The sequence below is a fragment of the Anolis carolinensis genome, unplaced genomic scaffold (assembly GCF_035594765.1).
Source record: "Anolis carolinensis isolate JA03-04 unplaced genomic scaffold, rAnoCar3.1.pri scaffold_27, whole genome shotgun sequence".
NCBI classification, from domain to species: Eukaryota; Metazoa; Chordata; class Lepidosauria; order Squamata; family Dactyloidae; genus Anolis; species Anolis carolinensis.
Genome location: NW_026943836.1, coordinates 423,740 through 437,170, shown reverse-complemented (window position 1 = coordinate 437,170; position 13,431 = coordinate 423,740). Strand labels below are relative to the sequence as shown.

Here is a 13,431-nt window from a genome sequence, read left to right as displayed (position 1 = left end):
TCTGGGAGTTGGAGTCCAAAAGCTGAGGTAAATAAAGAACAGCATTCGCTTAAGCGGCTGAGGGGGAAAAGGAAGGGGCCTGAGGCTGTGAGGAATTCTGGGAGTTGGAGTCCAAAAGCTGAGGTAAATAAAGAACAGCCGTCGCTTAAGCGGCTGAGGGGGAAAAGGAAGGGGCCTGAGGCTGTGAGGAATTCTGGGAGTTGGAGTCCAAAAGCTGAGGTAAATAAAGAACAGCCGTCGCTTAAGCGGCTGAGGGGGAAAAGGAAGGGGCCTGAGGCTGTGAGGAATTCTGGGAGTTGGTGTCCAAAAGCTGAGGTAAATAAAGAACAGCATTCGCTTAAGCGGCTGAGGGGGAAAAGGAAGGGGCCTGAGGCTGTGAGGAATTCTGGGAGTTGGAGTCCAAAAGCTGAGGTAAATAAAGAACAGCCGTCGCTTAAGCGGCTGAGGGGGAAAAGGAAGGGGCCTGAGGCTGTGAGGAATTCTGGGACTTGGAGTCCAAAAGCTGAGGTAAATAAAGAACAGCATTCGCTTAAGCGGCTGAGGGGGAAAAGGAAGGGGCCTGAGGCTGTGAGGAATTCTGGGAGTTGGAGTCCAAAAGCTGAGGTAAATAAAGAACAGCATTCGCTTAAGCGGCTGAGGGGGAAAAGGAAGGGGCCTGAGGCTGTGAGGAATTCTGGGAGTTGGAGTCCAAAAGCTGAGGTAAATAAAGAACAGCATTCGCTTAAGCGGCTGAGGGGGAAAAGGAAGGGGCCTGAGGCTGTGAGGAATTCTGGGAGTTGGAGTCCAAAAGCTGAGGTAAATAAAGCACAGCATTCGCTTAAGCGGCTGAGGGGGAAAAGGAAGGGGCCTGAGGCTGTGAGGAATTCTGGGAGTTGGAGTCCAAAAGCTGAGGTAAATAAAGAACAGCCGTCGCTTAAGCGGCTGAGGGGGAAAAGGAAGGGGCCTGAGGCTGTGAGGAATTCTGGGAGTTGGAGTCCAAAAGCTGAGGTAAATAAAGAACAGCATTCGCTTAAGCGGCTGAGGGGGAAAAGGAAGGGGCCTGAGGCTGTGAGGAATTCTGGGAGTTGGAGTCCAAAAGCTGAGGTAAATAAAGAACAGCCGTCGCTTAAGCGGCTGAGGGGGAAAAGGAAGGGGCCTGAGGCTGTGAGGAATTCTGGGAGTTGGAGTCCAAAAGTTGAGGTAAATAAAGAACAGCCGTCGCTTAAGCGGCTGAGGGGGAAAAGGAAGGGGCCTGAGGCTGTGAGGAATTCTGGGAGTTGGAGTCCAAAAGCTGAGGTAAATAAAGAACAGCCGTCGCTTAAGCGGCTGAGGGGGAAAAGGAAGGGGCCTGAGGCTGTGAGGAATTCTGGGAGTTGGAGTCCAAAAGCTGAGGTAAATAAAGAACAGCCGTCGCTTAAGCGGCTGAGGGGGAAAAGGAAGGGGCCTGAGGCTGTGAGGAATTCTGGGAGTTGGAGTCCAAAAGCTGAGGTAAATAAAGAACAGCATTCGCTTAAGCGGCTGAGGGGGAAAAGGAAGGGGCCTGAGGCTGTGAGGAATTCTGGGAGTTGGAGTCCAAAAGCTGAGGTAAATAAAGAACAGCCATCGCTTAAGCGGCTGAGGGGGAAAAGGAAGGGGCCTGAGGCTGTGAGGAATTCCGGGAGTTGGAGTCCAAAAGCTGAGGTAAATAAAGAACAGCCGTCGCTTAAGCGGCTGAGGGGGAAAAGGAAGGGGCCTGAGGCTGTGAGGAATTCCGGGAGTTGGAGTCCAAAAGCTGAGGTAAATAAAGAACAGCCGTCGCTTAAGCGGCTGAGGGGGAAAAGGAAGGGGCCTGAGGCTGTGAGGAATTCTGGGAGTTGGAGTCCAAAAGCTGAGGTAAATAAAGAACAGCCGTCGCTTAAGCGGCTGAGGGGGAAAAGGAAGGGGCCTGAGGCTGTGAGGAATTCTGGGAGTTGGAGTCCAAAAGCTGAGGTAAATAAAGAACAGCCGTCGCTTAAGCGGCTGAGGGGGAAAAGGAAGGGGCCTGAGGCTGTGAGGAATTCTGGGAGTTGGAGTCCAAAAGCTGAGGTAAATAAAGAACAGCATTCGCTTAAGCGGCTGAGGGGGAAAAGGAAGGGGCCTGAGGCTGTGAGGAATTCTGGGGGTTGGAGTCCAAAAGCTGAGGTAAATAAAGAACAGCCGTCGCTTAAGCGGCTGAGGGGGAAAAGGAAGGGGCCTGAGGCTGTGAGGAATTCTGGGAGTTGGAGTCCAAAAGCTGAGGTAAATAAAGAACAGCCGTCGCTTAAGCGGCTGAGGGGGAAAAGGAAGGGGCCTGAGGCTGTGAGGAATTCTGGGAGTTGGAGTCCAAATCTGAGGTAAATAAAGAACAGCATTCGCTTAAGCGGCTGAGGGGGAAAAGGAAGGGGCCTGAGGCTGTGAGGAATTCTGGGAGTTGGAGTCCAAAAGCTGAGGTAAATAAAGAACAGCCGTCGCTTAAGCGGCTGAGGGGGAAAAGGAAGGGGCCTGAGGCTGTGAGGAATTCTGGGAGTTGGAGTCCAAAAGCTGAGGTAAATAAAGAACAGCCGTCGCTTAAGCGGCTGAGGGGGAAAAGGAAGGGGCCTGAGGCTGTGAGGAATTCTGGGAGTTGGAGTCCAAAAGCTGAGGTAAATAAAGAACAGCCGTCGCTTAAGCGGCTGAGGGGGAAAAGGAAGGGGCCTGAGGCTGTGAGGAATTCTGGGAGTTGGAGTCCAAAAGCTGAGGTAAATAAAGAACAGCCGTCGCTTAAGCGGCTGAGGGGGAAAAGGAAGGGGCCTGAGGCTGTGAGGAATTCTGGGGGTTGGAGTCCAAAAGCTGAGGTAAATAAAGAACAGCAGTCGCTTAAGCGGCTGAGGGGGAAAAGGAAGGGGCCTGAGGCTGTGAGGAATTCTGGGAGTTGGAGTCCAAAAGCTGAGGTAAATAAAGAACAGCCGCCGCTTAAGCGGCTGAGGGGGAAAAGGAAGGGGCCTGAGGCTGTGAGGAATTCTGGGAGTTGGAGTCCAAAAGCTGAGGTAAATAAAGAACAGCCGTCGCTTAAGCGGCTGAGGGGGAAAAGGAAGGGGCCTGAGGCTGTGAGGAATTCTGGGAGTTGGAGTCCAAAAGCTGAGGTAAATAAAGAACAGCCGTCGCTTAAGCGGCTGAGGGGGAAAAGGAAGGGGCCTGAGGCTGTGAGGAATTCTGGGGGTTGGAGTCCAAAAGCTGAGGTAAATAAAGAACAGCAGTCGCTTAAGCGGCTGAGGGGGAAAAGGAAGGGGCCTGAGGCTGTGAGGAATTCTGGGAGTTGGAGTCCAAAAGCTGAGGTAAATAAAGAACAGCCGCCGCTTAAGCGGCTGAGGGGGAAAAGGAAGGGGCCTGAGGCTGTGAGGAATTCTGGGAGTTGGAGTCCAAAAGCTGAGGTAAATAAAGAACAGCAGTCGCTTAAGCGGCTGAGGGGGAAAAGGAAGGGGCCTGAGGCTGTGAGGAATTCTGGGAGTTGGAGTCCAAAAGCTGAGGTAAATAAAGAACAGCCGCCGCTTAAGCGGCTGAGGGGGAAAAGGAAGGGGCCTGAGGCTGTGAGGAATTCTGGGAGTTGGAGTCCAAAAGCTGAGGTAAATAAAGAACAGCCGTCGCTTAAGCGGCTGAGGGGGAAAAGGAAGGGGCCTGAGGCTGTGAGGAATTCTGGGAGTTGGAGTCCAAAAGCTGAGGTAAATAAAGAACAGCCGCCGCTTAAGCGGCTGAGGGGGAAAAGGAAGGGGCCTGAGGCTGTGAGGAATTCTGGGAGTTGGAGTCCAAAAGCTGAGGTAAATAAAGAACAGCAGTCGCTTAAGCGGCTGAGGGGGAAAAGGAAGGGGCCTGAGGCTGTGAGGAATTCTGGGAGTTGGAGTCCAAAAGCTGAGGTAAATAAAGAACAGCAGTCGCTTAAGCGGCTGAGGGGGAAAAGGAAGGGGCCTGAGGCTGTGAGGAATTCTGGGAGTTGGAGTCCAAAAGCTGAGGTAAATAAAGAACAGCAGTCGCTTAAGCGGCTGAGGGGGAAAAGGAAGGGGCCTGAGGCTGCTAGAAATGCTGGGAGTTGGAGTCCAAAGCACCTGAAGAGAGGGAGGACCCAAATTTGCTCCTATTTAAGCATATTGGGGATTTATTTATGTATGAAACTTGTACCCCGCCTTTCCCCGTCAAGGGCCCAAGGCGGCTTACGGCCAGTCAAAGCAGGCAGTGTAAAAATTAAAAACAATTCTGCCTTGGTCAGACCGTGGTTACCTGGAATCCCATTCTGGGAAGCGCAACTGAAGGGAGATGTTGACTAAGCTGGAAGAGGGTCTGGAGAACAACAATCCCTATGAGGAGCGGCTGAAAGAGCTGGGCAGGTTTAGCCTGCAGAAGTGAAGATGGACCGGAGACAAGATGAGGGCCATGTATAAATCCTAGAGGTGACAGAGACCTCATGGGCCATCGAGTCCAACCGCATTCTGCCAAGAAGCAAGAAAATCGCATTCAAAGCATCCCTGACAGAGGGCCATCCAGCCTCTGCTTCAAAACCTCCAACACTCCCTCCAGGGAAGAGAGAGAGAGAGAGTTCCACTGCTGTCTCTCACACACACAGTGAGGAAGTTCTTCCTGATGTTCAGGTGGAATCTCCTTTCCTGTAGTTTGAAGCCATTGTTGCGTGTCCTACTCTGCAGGCTTGCTCCCTCCTCTCTATGACTTCCCCTCACATATTTGTACATGGCTATCATCATGTCTCCTCTCAGCCTTCTCTTCTGCAGGCTAAACATGCCCAGCTCTTTAAGCCGCTCCTCATGGGGCTTGTTCTCCAGACCGTTGATCATTTTAGTCACCCTCCTCTGGACGCTTTCCAGCTTGTCAACATCTCCCTTCAACTGTGGTGCCCAGAATTGGACGCAGTGTGATTCCAGGTGTAGAATAGAGGGGTAGCATGACTTCCCTGGATCTAGATGCTATACCCCTATTGATGCAGGCCAGAATCCCATTGGCTTTTTTCGCCGCCGCATCACATTGCTGGCTCATGTTTAACTTGTTGTCCACGAGGACTCCAAGGTCTTTTTCACACATACTGCTGTCGAGCCAGGCATCGTCCCCCCATTCTGTATCTTTGCATTCCATTTTTTCTGCCTCCAAGATCTCCAGAATTTTTTTTCACACATATTGCTATAGAGCCAGAATCATAGAATCATAGAATAGTAGAGTTGGAAGAGACCTCGTGGGCCATCTAGTCCAACCCCCTGCTAAGAAGCAGGAAATCGCATTCAAAGCACCCCCGACAGATGGCCATCCAGCCTCTGCTTAAAAGCTTCCAAAGAAGGAGCCTCCACCACGGCCCCGGGGAGAGAGTTCCACTGCTGAACAGCCCTTCTCACAGTGAGGAAGTTCTTCCTGATGTTCAGGTGGAATCTCCTTTCCTGTAGTTTGAAGCCATTGTTCCCTTGCGTCCTAGTCTGCAGGGCAGCAGAAAACAAGCTTGCTCCCTCCTCCCTAGGACTTCCCCTCACATATTTGTACATGGCTATCATGTCTCCTCTCAGCCTTCTCTTCTGCAGGCTAAACATGCCCAGCTCTTTAAGCCGCTCCTCATAGGGCTTGTTCTCCAGACCTTTGATCATTTTAGTTGCCCTCCGCTGGACACATTCCAGCTTCTCAACATCTCCCTTCAACTGCGGTGCCCAGAATTGGACACAGTGTGATTCCAGGTAAAGTGGTCTGACCAAGGCAGAAGAGAATAAGGGGGAGCAGGACTTCCCTGGATCTAGACGCTATTCCCCTATTGATGCAGGCCAGAATCCCATTGGCTTTTTTAGCTGCCGCATCACATTGTTGGCTCATGTTTAACTTGTTCCCCACGAGGACTCCAAGGTCTTTTTCGCACACACTGCTGTCAAGCCAGGCATCATCCCCCATTCTGTATCTTTGATTTCCATTTTTTCTGCCGAAGTGAAGTCTCTTGCATTTGTCCCTGTTGAACTTCATTTTGTTAGTTTCGGCCCATCTCTCTAGTCTGTTAGTTTCGGCCCATCTCTCTAGAAGGCCAGAGGAAGGTTAAGGCAGAGGGGAGGAGGATCAGGAGGGACTTGAAAGAAGGAGGAAACTCCTTACTGGTCAAAACAGCAGAGCAGAATGGGGTTTTAGAAAGATGGAAGTGAGAGAAGCTTCAAGAGATAGGAGTTTACGACCAAGGAGAAGGGAAGCGGAGTGCTGGAAGGAAGAAAGAGGGGGAAATGGCTGGAATGAAGATAGATATTTATTTTTATTTTATTTATTTATTTATTATTTAAACTTATATGCCGCCACTCCCCTAGGGCTTGGGGCGGCTTACAAGAAAGGCTAAAATCTAACAATTTAAAAACATCTTTAAAATATCTTTTTTAAAAAATCTTAAAAACACTCCCCCAGGGCTCGGAGTGGCTTACAAAAACAGCTAAAATCTAAGCAATTTAAAAACAGCAATAGCGGAGATCAAAAGCCTGCCGAAACAGGTGTGTCTTACATGCCCTGCGGAAGACTGATAGGTCCCGCAGGGCACGAACTTCAGGTGGCAGGGTGTTCCAGAGTGATGGCGCCACTGATGTAAACGCTCTACGTCTCGTTGCTGTTAGGCGCAAGGTCTTAAAACTGGGAACTTCCAGTAGATCTTGGTCCTCCAAACGGAGGGATCTCTGGGGTTGGTAGGAGGTGAGGCAGTCCCTCAGGTACATCGGCCCTGGACCATGTAAGGCCTTAAAGGTAAGCACCATCACTTTGAAAGTGATCCGGTGCTCAATTGGTAACCAGTGCAGCTGTAGTAGGATTGGTGTTATATGACATCTCATCGAGACTCCCGCAAGAAGTCGAGCAGCTGCATTTTGTACCAACTTGCGCTTCCGGATCACTGACAAAGGAAGGCCAATGTAGAGGGCGTTAACAGTAGTCCAGTCTTGAGATGACCGTGGCCTGGATCACTGTAGCTAAGTCGTCCCTTGACAGATCGGGGGCCGGCCATCTAGCCTGCCGCAGGTGAAAGAAGGCGGTTCTACTAATGGCGGAGACCTGGGCTTCCATCATCAGCAGAGGGTCCAAAAGGACTCCCAGACTCTTTAGCAATGATGACGGGCATAGCGCCTCACCATCCAAGGTAGGCATCTGGATATCCCCACTGCCCGGTCGACCCAGCCACAGGATCTCCGTCTTTGCTGGATTCACCCTCAACCTGCTGGCACGCAGCCATCCAGTAATAGCCTCGAGGCATTGATGAAAGTTATCAGGTACAGAGTCCGGTCGGCCTTCCATCTTCAACATAAGCTGAGTGTCATCAGCGTACTGGTAGCACTCGAGTCCGAAACCTCGAACCAGCTGAGCAAGTGGTCGCATATAGATGTTAAACAACAGAGGGGAGAGAATGGCCCCCTGAGGAACCCCACAAAGTAGAGGGGACCTCTCAGAGACCAGGCCTCCCCTCTCCACTCGCTGTCCATGGTTGTGAAGAAAGGAGGCCAGCCAATTTAAAGCTGTCCCCCTGACTCCAGCAACAGCAAGGCGGTGGGTCAAAAGATTATATGAGGCACAGAGAAAAGGACAAAGGAGCGCAGAAGTGTGAATGAGGGGAAAAGACGTGCACGTGTTTATTTAGCAACCTCTACTATAAAAAGGCTGAGTTGCATCTCAGCCTCATGGTACATGGTACAGTAGCGTCTCACTTATCCAAGCTTCACTTATCCAATGCAGTCTGCTTTTTAGTAGTCAATGTTTTTGTAGTAAATGTTGCAATGTTTTGGTGCTAAATTCGTAAATACAGTAATTACTACATAACATTACTGTGTATTGAACTGCTTTTTCTGTCAGTTTGTTGTAAAACATGATGTTTTGGTGCTTAATTTGTAAAATCATAATGTAATTTAATGTTTAATAGGCTTTTTTCATAATCCCTCCTTATTATCCAATATTTTTGCTTATCCAATGTTCTGTCGGCCCATTTATGTTGGATAAGTGAAACTCTACTGTTATTATTATCTTGCCTCCTGAGAGGTCTATCTTTGGACGCATCTACACCAGAGCTAACCCAAACTGTGTCTCACTTGCAGTGTAAATGGAATACCAAACCTCTGAGTCTAGGTGAAATAAACAATACATCACTCATATTTTTACAAATATATACCTGAAGGAGCCCTTGGTGGCACAATGAGTTAAACCACCGAGCTGCTGAATTTGCTGACCGAAAGGTCGACAGTTCGAATTCGGGGAGCTGGGTGAGCTCCCGTTGTCAGCCCCAGCGTCTGCCAACCTAGCAGTTGGAAAACATGCAAGTGTGAGTAGATCAATAGGTACCGCTCTGGTGGGAAGGTAACATTGGCGTTCCATGCAGTCATGCCAGTAACCACCTGACCTTGGAGGCGTCTACAGACAATGCCGGCTCTTTGGCTTAGAAATTGAGATTTTTTTTTCTTAATCCCTCCTTATTATCTAACATTTTCGCTTATCCAATGTTCTGCCGGCCCATTTATGTTGGATATGTGAGACTGTATTTTTCCTGTTGCACACCCAATAACTTTGCTCCGGCCAAAATGAATCTGTTGGATTTTGGTCTCCTTGCCTCCTCGCACCAAGGCTCAACCTCACCTTCCCCCCCTCTTCTCTTGCAGGGAAACAGGTCCCGACAGCGAGGCAGGTGCCCCTGGAGCCCAAGGGCCGGCACCGGAAGAGAGAGCCCCCTCCCTACCCACCAGGTGAGGCAGCCCTTGCGGATTGCGTGGGGGTGGGGTCCTGGCAAGAGTGCCACTCAAGCATCATGGTGCCAAAGGGAGTCCTCACCCCGGCTGGGCTCACCTTCTATTTCATGCTCGGTGGCTGCCTTGGCTGGAGGAGCCCTGTGTGGGGCAGATGGGAAGCGCAGACTCTGTGGCCCCCGATACCTTTCCCAGATTTGTCATTGTACACACAGCACCTCTCCTGCTCTGAAACAGAAATTAGTCCTTGAGACTGGACCTGCCTATGTTGTTTGTCACTATCGCTGCCGGTGGCAAGGAATCCCCTTTGCTGGCTGTGCTGCCTTCCTTTTCTGCCACCAATTGACCTGACGCCATTGTGTCCAGAGCTGCAGGAACCCCCCCCCCCCCCCGCCACATCCTTGGGCCTTAAATGGAAATCTTCTCGTCCCTCCCAGGGAACACCAGGACCCCCTTCCCCTCTGCCTCTCCTTCCCACGCACATGCATTTACCGCCCACCCTTCCTCCCTCCGGCAGGGAGCCTGGAAGAGCAGTGGCAGCTGGCCATCCTGGGCAAGGGCCGGGTCACCTGCCCCATCTGCAGAGCGGCCACCAGGAAGACCGTGGAGGGGCTGCGGAAGCACATGGCCAACTGTCAGCAGGTGAGGCAGGAACCCCTCTCCACTCCCAGGCACCGGGCTGTGTCACAAATATCCAACAGGCCGGGCTTTAACACAGCTGGTTAATCACAAGCAGCAAGAGGTCATTGCCAACCCGAAGGTTGGTAGTTCGAAGCCTGAGTCGGAGTGAGCACCCGATCATCAGCCCAGCTCACTGTGCACCCAAGGAGTTCGAAAACAGCTGAGCTGTTAGTAGAGATATTAGGCACCGCTTAAGCAGGGAGATATTTTGCGGCACCATAAAATGCCAGCAATCAAAGAACAAGGAGGAAAAAATTCTGCGATCAAAGGGCTTGTTGTCATAGCAGATAGAGCAACAGCACCCCCCTGTGGTCGGAATCAAGCATATCCTCCAGATACCGAAGTTGGAAAAAATACAGATATACCTCTTTCTGTCTGTCCTGTATGTCTAACGGCATTGAATGTTTGCCGTGTGTGTTGTGACCTTCCCTGAGTCCCCTTCGGGGTGAGAAGGGTGGAATATAAATGCTGTAAATAAATAAAACAGCAAGGTCTCCTCTCACACAGAGGCCGGGCAGGCACTTCTGGGAAGCCCCCAGCAAGGCCACCCACTTTTCAGGGGATCTCACTCAGTGTCCAGAGGGACCCTGATCCCACCACCAGGATCCGAGGGCAGCAAACGGCTGATAGGGTGGTGGTGCGCTCCATGGTATCCGTCATAATAATAATTATTATTATTATTACTATTATTATTATTATTTGTTTATATTCCACCCTATTTATCTCCCTCGGGAGACTCATGGAGGATTCCAATATACAAAAAAGCAAATATTCAATGCCTTAATAAAAACAAACATGTAGTGACAAAACATCCAGAATAAATGCATATGTAAATGTAAAATTAGAACCAAATATCAGTAAATTAAGCGAAACATAGGCAAACAAAATTATATAATGACGTACATCCTACATCCATATTGATTTCCAGGAGGCAACCAAAGTTCGCAAAGTCATGTGGGTTGATTGTGTGGCCAGTGATGACCACTGGGCCAACATGGACAAGCAGGGCCCAAATACAACAATAGTTCTCAACCTGAGGTCCGGCACTAATCTCTCATTGTCTAATCCTCCTCCTCTCCATATGCTAATGAGCAAAGATGAGTCTTCAGTTGTTTTTTGAAGGAGAGGAAGGAGGGAGACATCTTTATTGTCATGACCGGGCTTGACCCCATGTAAGCCGCCCCGAGTCCCTCCGGTGAGATGGGGCGGGGTATAAGAATAAAATTATTATTATAAATTATTATTATTTCTTTAGGGAGGGAGTTCCTGAGGTGGGGGTGTTCACGGCAGGAGATGCAAGGAAGAGAGGAGAAAGAGGGAGGGAAGAGGCTTGCTCTCTGCTTCTGTTGTGTAAGGTTCCCGGCTGGTCTCTGTTGGGGGGATGATTGGTAGCAGAGTGGATTCCCAAAAACATCATTCTGGTCTCACTGCCCCCTTTCTTCCGCAGACTGACTTCTCTTGCGGAGAAACAGCACTGGCCAACAGAATTCCAGCAGCCGGAGGTTCAGTTGTAAATCCAACTGTTGTTAAACTTTATTTACATATTTACAGTTACATTTCCCGGCTTCGGAGCATAGCATTCATTGTCCATCTCCAGCGAAATGCTCACGCCGAACTCAACAGATAAGATAAGACACACATTCCTCTGTCCAGAGGAAGTTCCAACCCTCAAAGGCAGGAAATCAATCCTGATAGGTCACAGTAATCACAACAGGCTGTCAGTCAAAACTAGCCTGCTGTTAACTATTTCATTACTAAAAATACACACTCTAGCTCATCAGCAGTAAACACTTGATTTACTTTTCATACAAATACAACCATACTCCAACAGTCTCCTTCCTTCCCCAACTGCTCTTCTTCTGTGCTGCACAAGAGCCTCCCAGGGAGGTCTCTGCAAGGGGTCTGGCTGGCCTCGGGCCTCATGGACAGCAGCCTGGTCACTCACCCTAGATGCCCGTGTCTCCCTCTCTGCTCCCAGGAGGTGTTCACCTGCCACCACTGCGGGAAGCAGCTGCGCTCTCTGGCCGGGATGAAGTACCACCTCATGGCAGACCACAACAGCCTGGTAAGGAAAACTCTGCTGAGACCACCTTTTGAAAACCATTAGTCAAGAAAAGGCATGACCTTGTTAGAAGTCAACCCTTTGAATGAGTAATATTAGCAAGCATTCATGTTAAACCACTGTTAAACTGAAGAACCATGTCTTTGAACTGCCAAGGACAAAGACAGGCCACTACAAATATATATTTGGTTAGCAGAGGATGGTTGTTTCTTCCAAGTTGAAATTGCAGTTGCAGTTGTAATTGACCAAAAAGATATACACTCCTTTGAAACCTCTTAATTTAAAATATGCAAAGAGATTAAAAAAAATCTCTTTGGAAAAATAACATCTTGTTTACTCACAAACATCACCATACAGGCACATTGCTTATTAAAGTTCAGTTATAGATAGGATGTAGTTCTCTGTGAGTTGAGTACACAGGGTATCATTCTTAATCAGTAGTCCATAGTCTTTAGGTATAGTTGTACTCACTGAAGTCCATAAGTTACACTTCTCAACTGAAGACCAAACAGCAACATGCATCCACCTCCACTGATGTGTTAAATACAGTAGAGTCTCACTTATCCAACACTCGCTTATCCAACATTCTGGATTATCCAACACATTTTTGTAGTCAATGTTTTCAATATATTGTGATATTTTGGTGCTAAATTCGTAAATACAGTAATTACTACATAGCATTACTGCGTATTGAACTACTTTTTCTGTCAAATGTGTTGTATTAACATGATGTTTTGGTGCTTAATTTGTAAAATAATTAACCTAATTTGATGTTTAATAGGCTTTTTCTTAATCTCTCCTTTTTATCCAACATATTCACTTATCCAACATTCTGCCAGCCCGTTTACGTTGGATAAGCGAGACTCTACTGTACAAAATGGAGTCCTGAGTCTGAACATGCTCAGCACATTCATATAACTATAACCCTTCCCACACCAAAGTCAAACTAGCAAATCAACATACACATAGAATGCAGGTTAGCAAATATATACATTAACAAATGAACAGTGAATGGCTTGGGAGGTTGCTATTTCCAACACACTCTGCTTTCGACTGAGGGGCTGAAGCTTCTTTCTCAGCTGACTTGTCTCTTGGGAGGTCTTTCTCGCCATTTTGTGGTCTCCTGGGCTCCCAACTCAGGAAGAATGATGGCACCCAAACAGGCCGATTTATCTTGAACACGCCATCCAGACAGTCTCAAGTCTGGACCTTTCAGGATGTTTAATATACGAGGTCTATCCACAAAGTAAATTACGTTTTGGAATTAAAAATTAACAACGTATAGGAATAAATATTTATTATATACATTTGAAAGCCACACTGCAATAGTACTTTTAAATATAGTCCCCATTCAAAATTAGGCACGTTTCATAACTATTAGTGATTTTTGTTGAGTGAAGTTATTACCCTCAGCGCTTTCCCACCGCCGCGCTGAAGAGTGTGTAACCCCGCGCTATTGCAATGAGGAAGCTCAGCCAGCTGAAGAATGAATGCAAAAAGAAGGGAGGAGCAAGCCAGAACCCCACTCTCTCTCTTCTTTTGCAAGATCTCAAGAGAGAATCAAAAGTTTCTGGCGTCTCTTTCCCTTTCCCTTCCCGAGGAAAAGCTGCCAGGATCAGCCAAGCAGTCTGGAGGAGATCAGCATTGCCTCCGGAGGAGAAGCTGCCAAGAAGCCTTGGCCGATCCTGGCCGCTGCTTCTCGGGAGGCAAGAAAGCTGGCAGGAAGGGAAGGGAAAGGGACGCCAGAAACTTTTGATTCTCTCTTGCAAAAGAAGAGAGAGAGCGGGGTCCTGGCTTGCTCCTCCCTTCTTTTTGCATTCATTCTTCAGCTGGCTGAGCTTCCGCATTGCAATAGCGCGGGTTCCACACTCTTCAGGGCGGCGGCGGGAAAGCGCTGAGGGTAATAACTTTCAAAAATCACTAATAGTTATGAAACGTGCCAAATTTTGAATGGGGACTATATTTAAAAGTACTATTGCAGTGTGGCTTTCAAATGTATATAATAAA

General features: G+C 48.7%; 1 protein-coding gene across 1 annotated transcript in view; it reads left to right on the top strand.

The window, feature by feature from the left end:
- Positions 1-13,431, top strand: part of znf512 (zinc finger protein 512) — a 31,093-nt gene that overhangs the window by 1,827 nt on the left and 15,835 nt on the right. Inside the window, exons 2-4 of the mRNA XM_062966684.1 lie at positions 8,598-8,681; positions 9,199-9,323; positions 11,341-11,427. Coding sequence (XP_062822754.1) covers positions 8,598-8,681; positions 9,199-9,323; positions 11,341-11,427 — 296 coding nt within the window. The remainder of the gene's footprint in view (positions 1-8,597; positions 8,682-9,198; positions 9,324-11,340; positions 11,428-13,431) is intronic.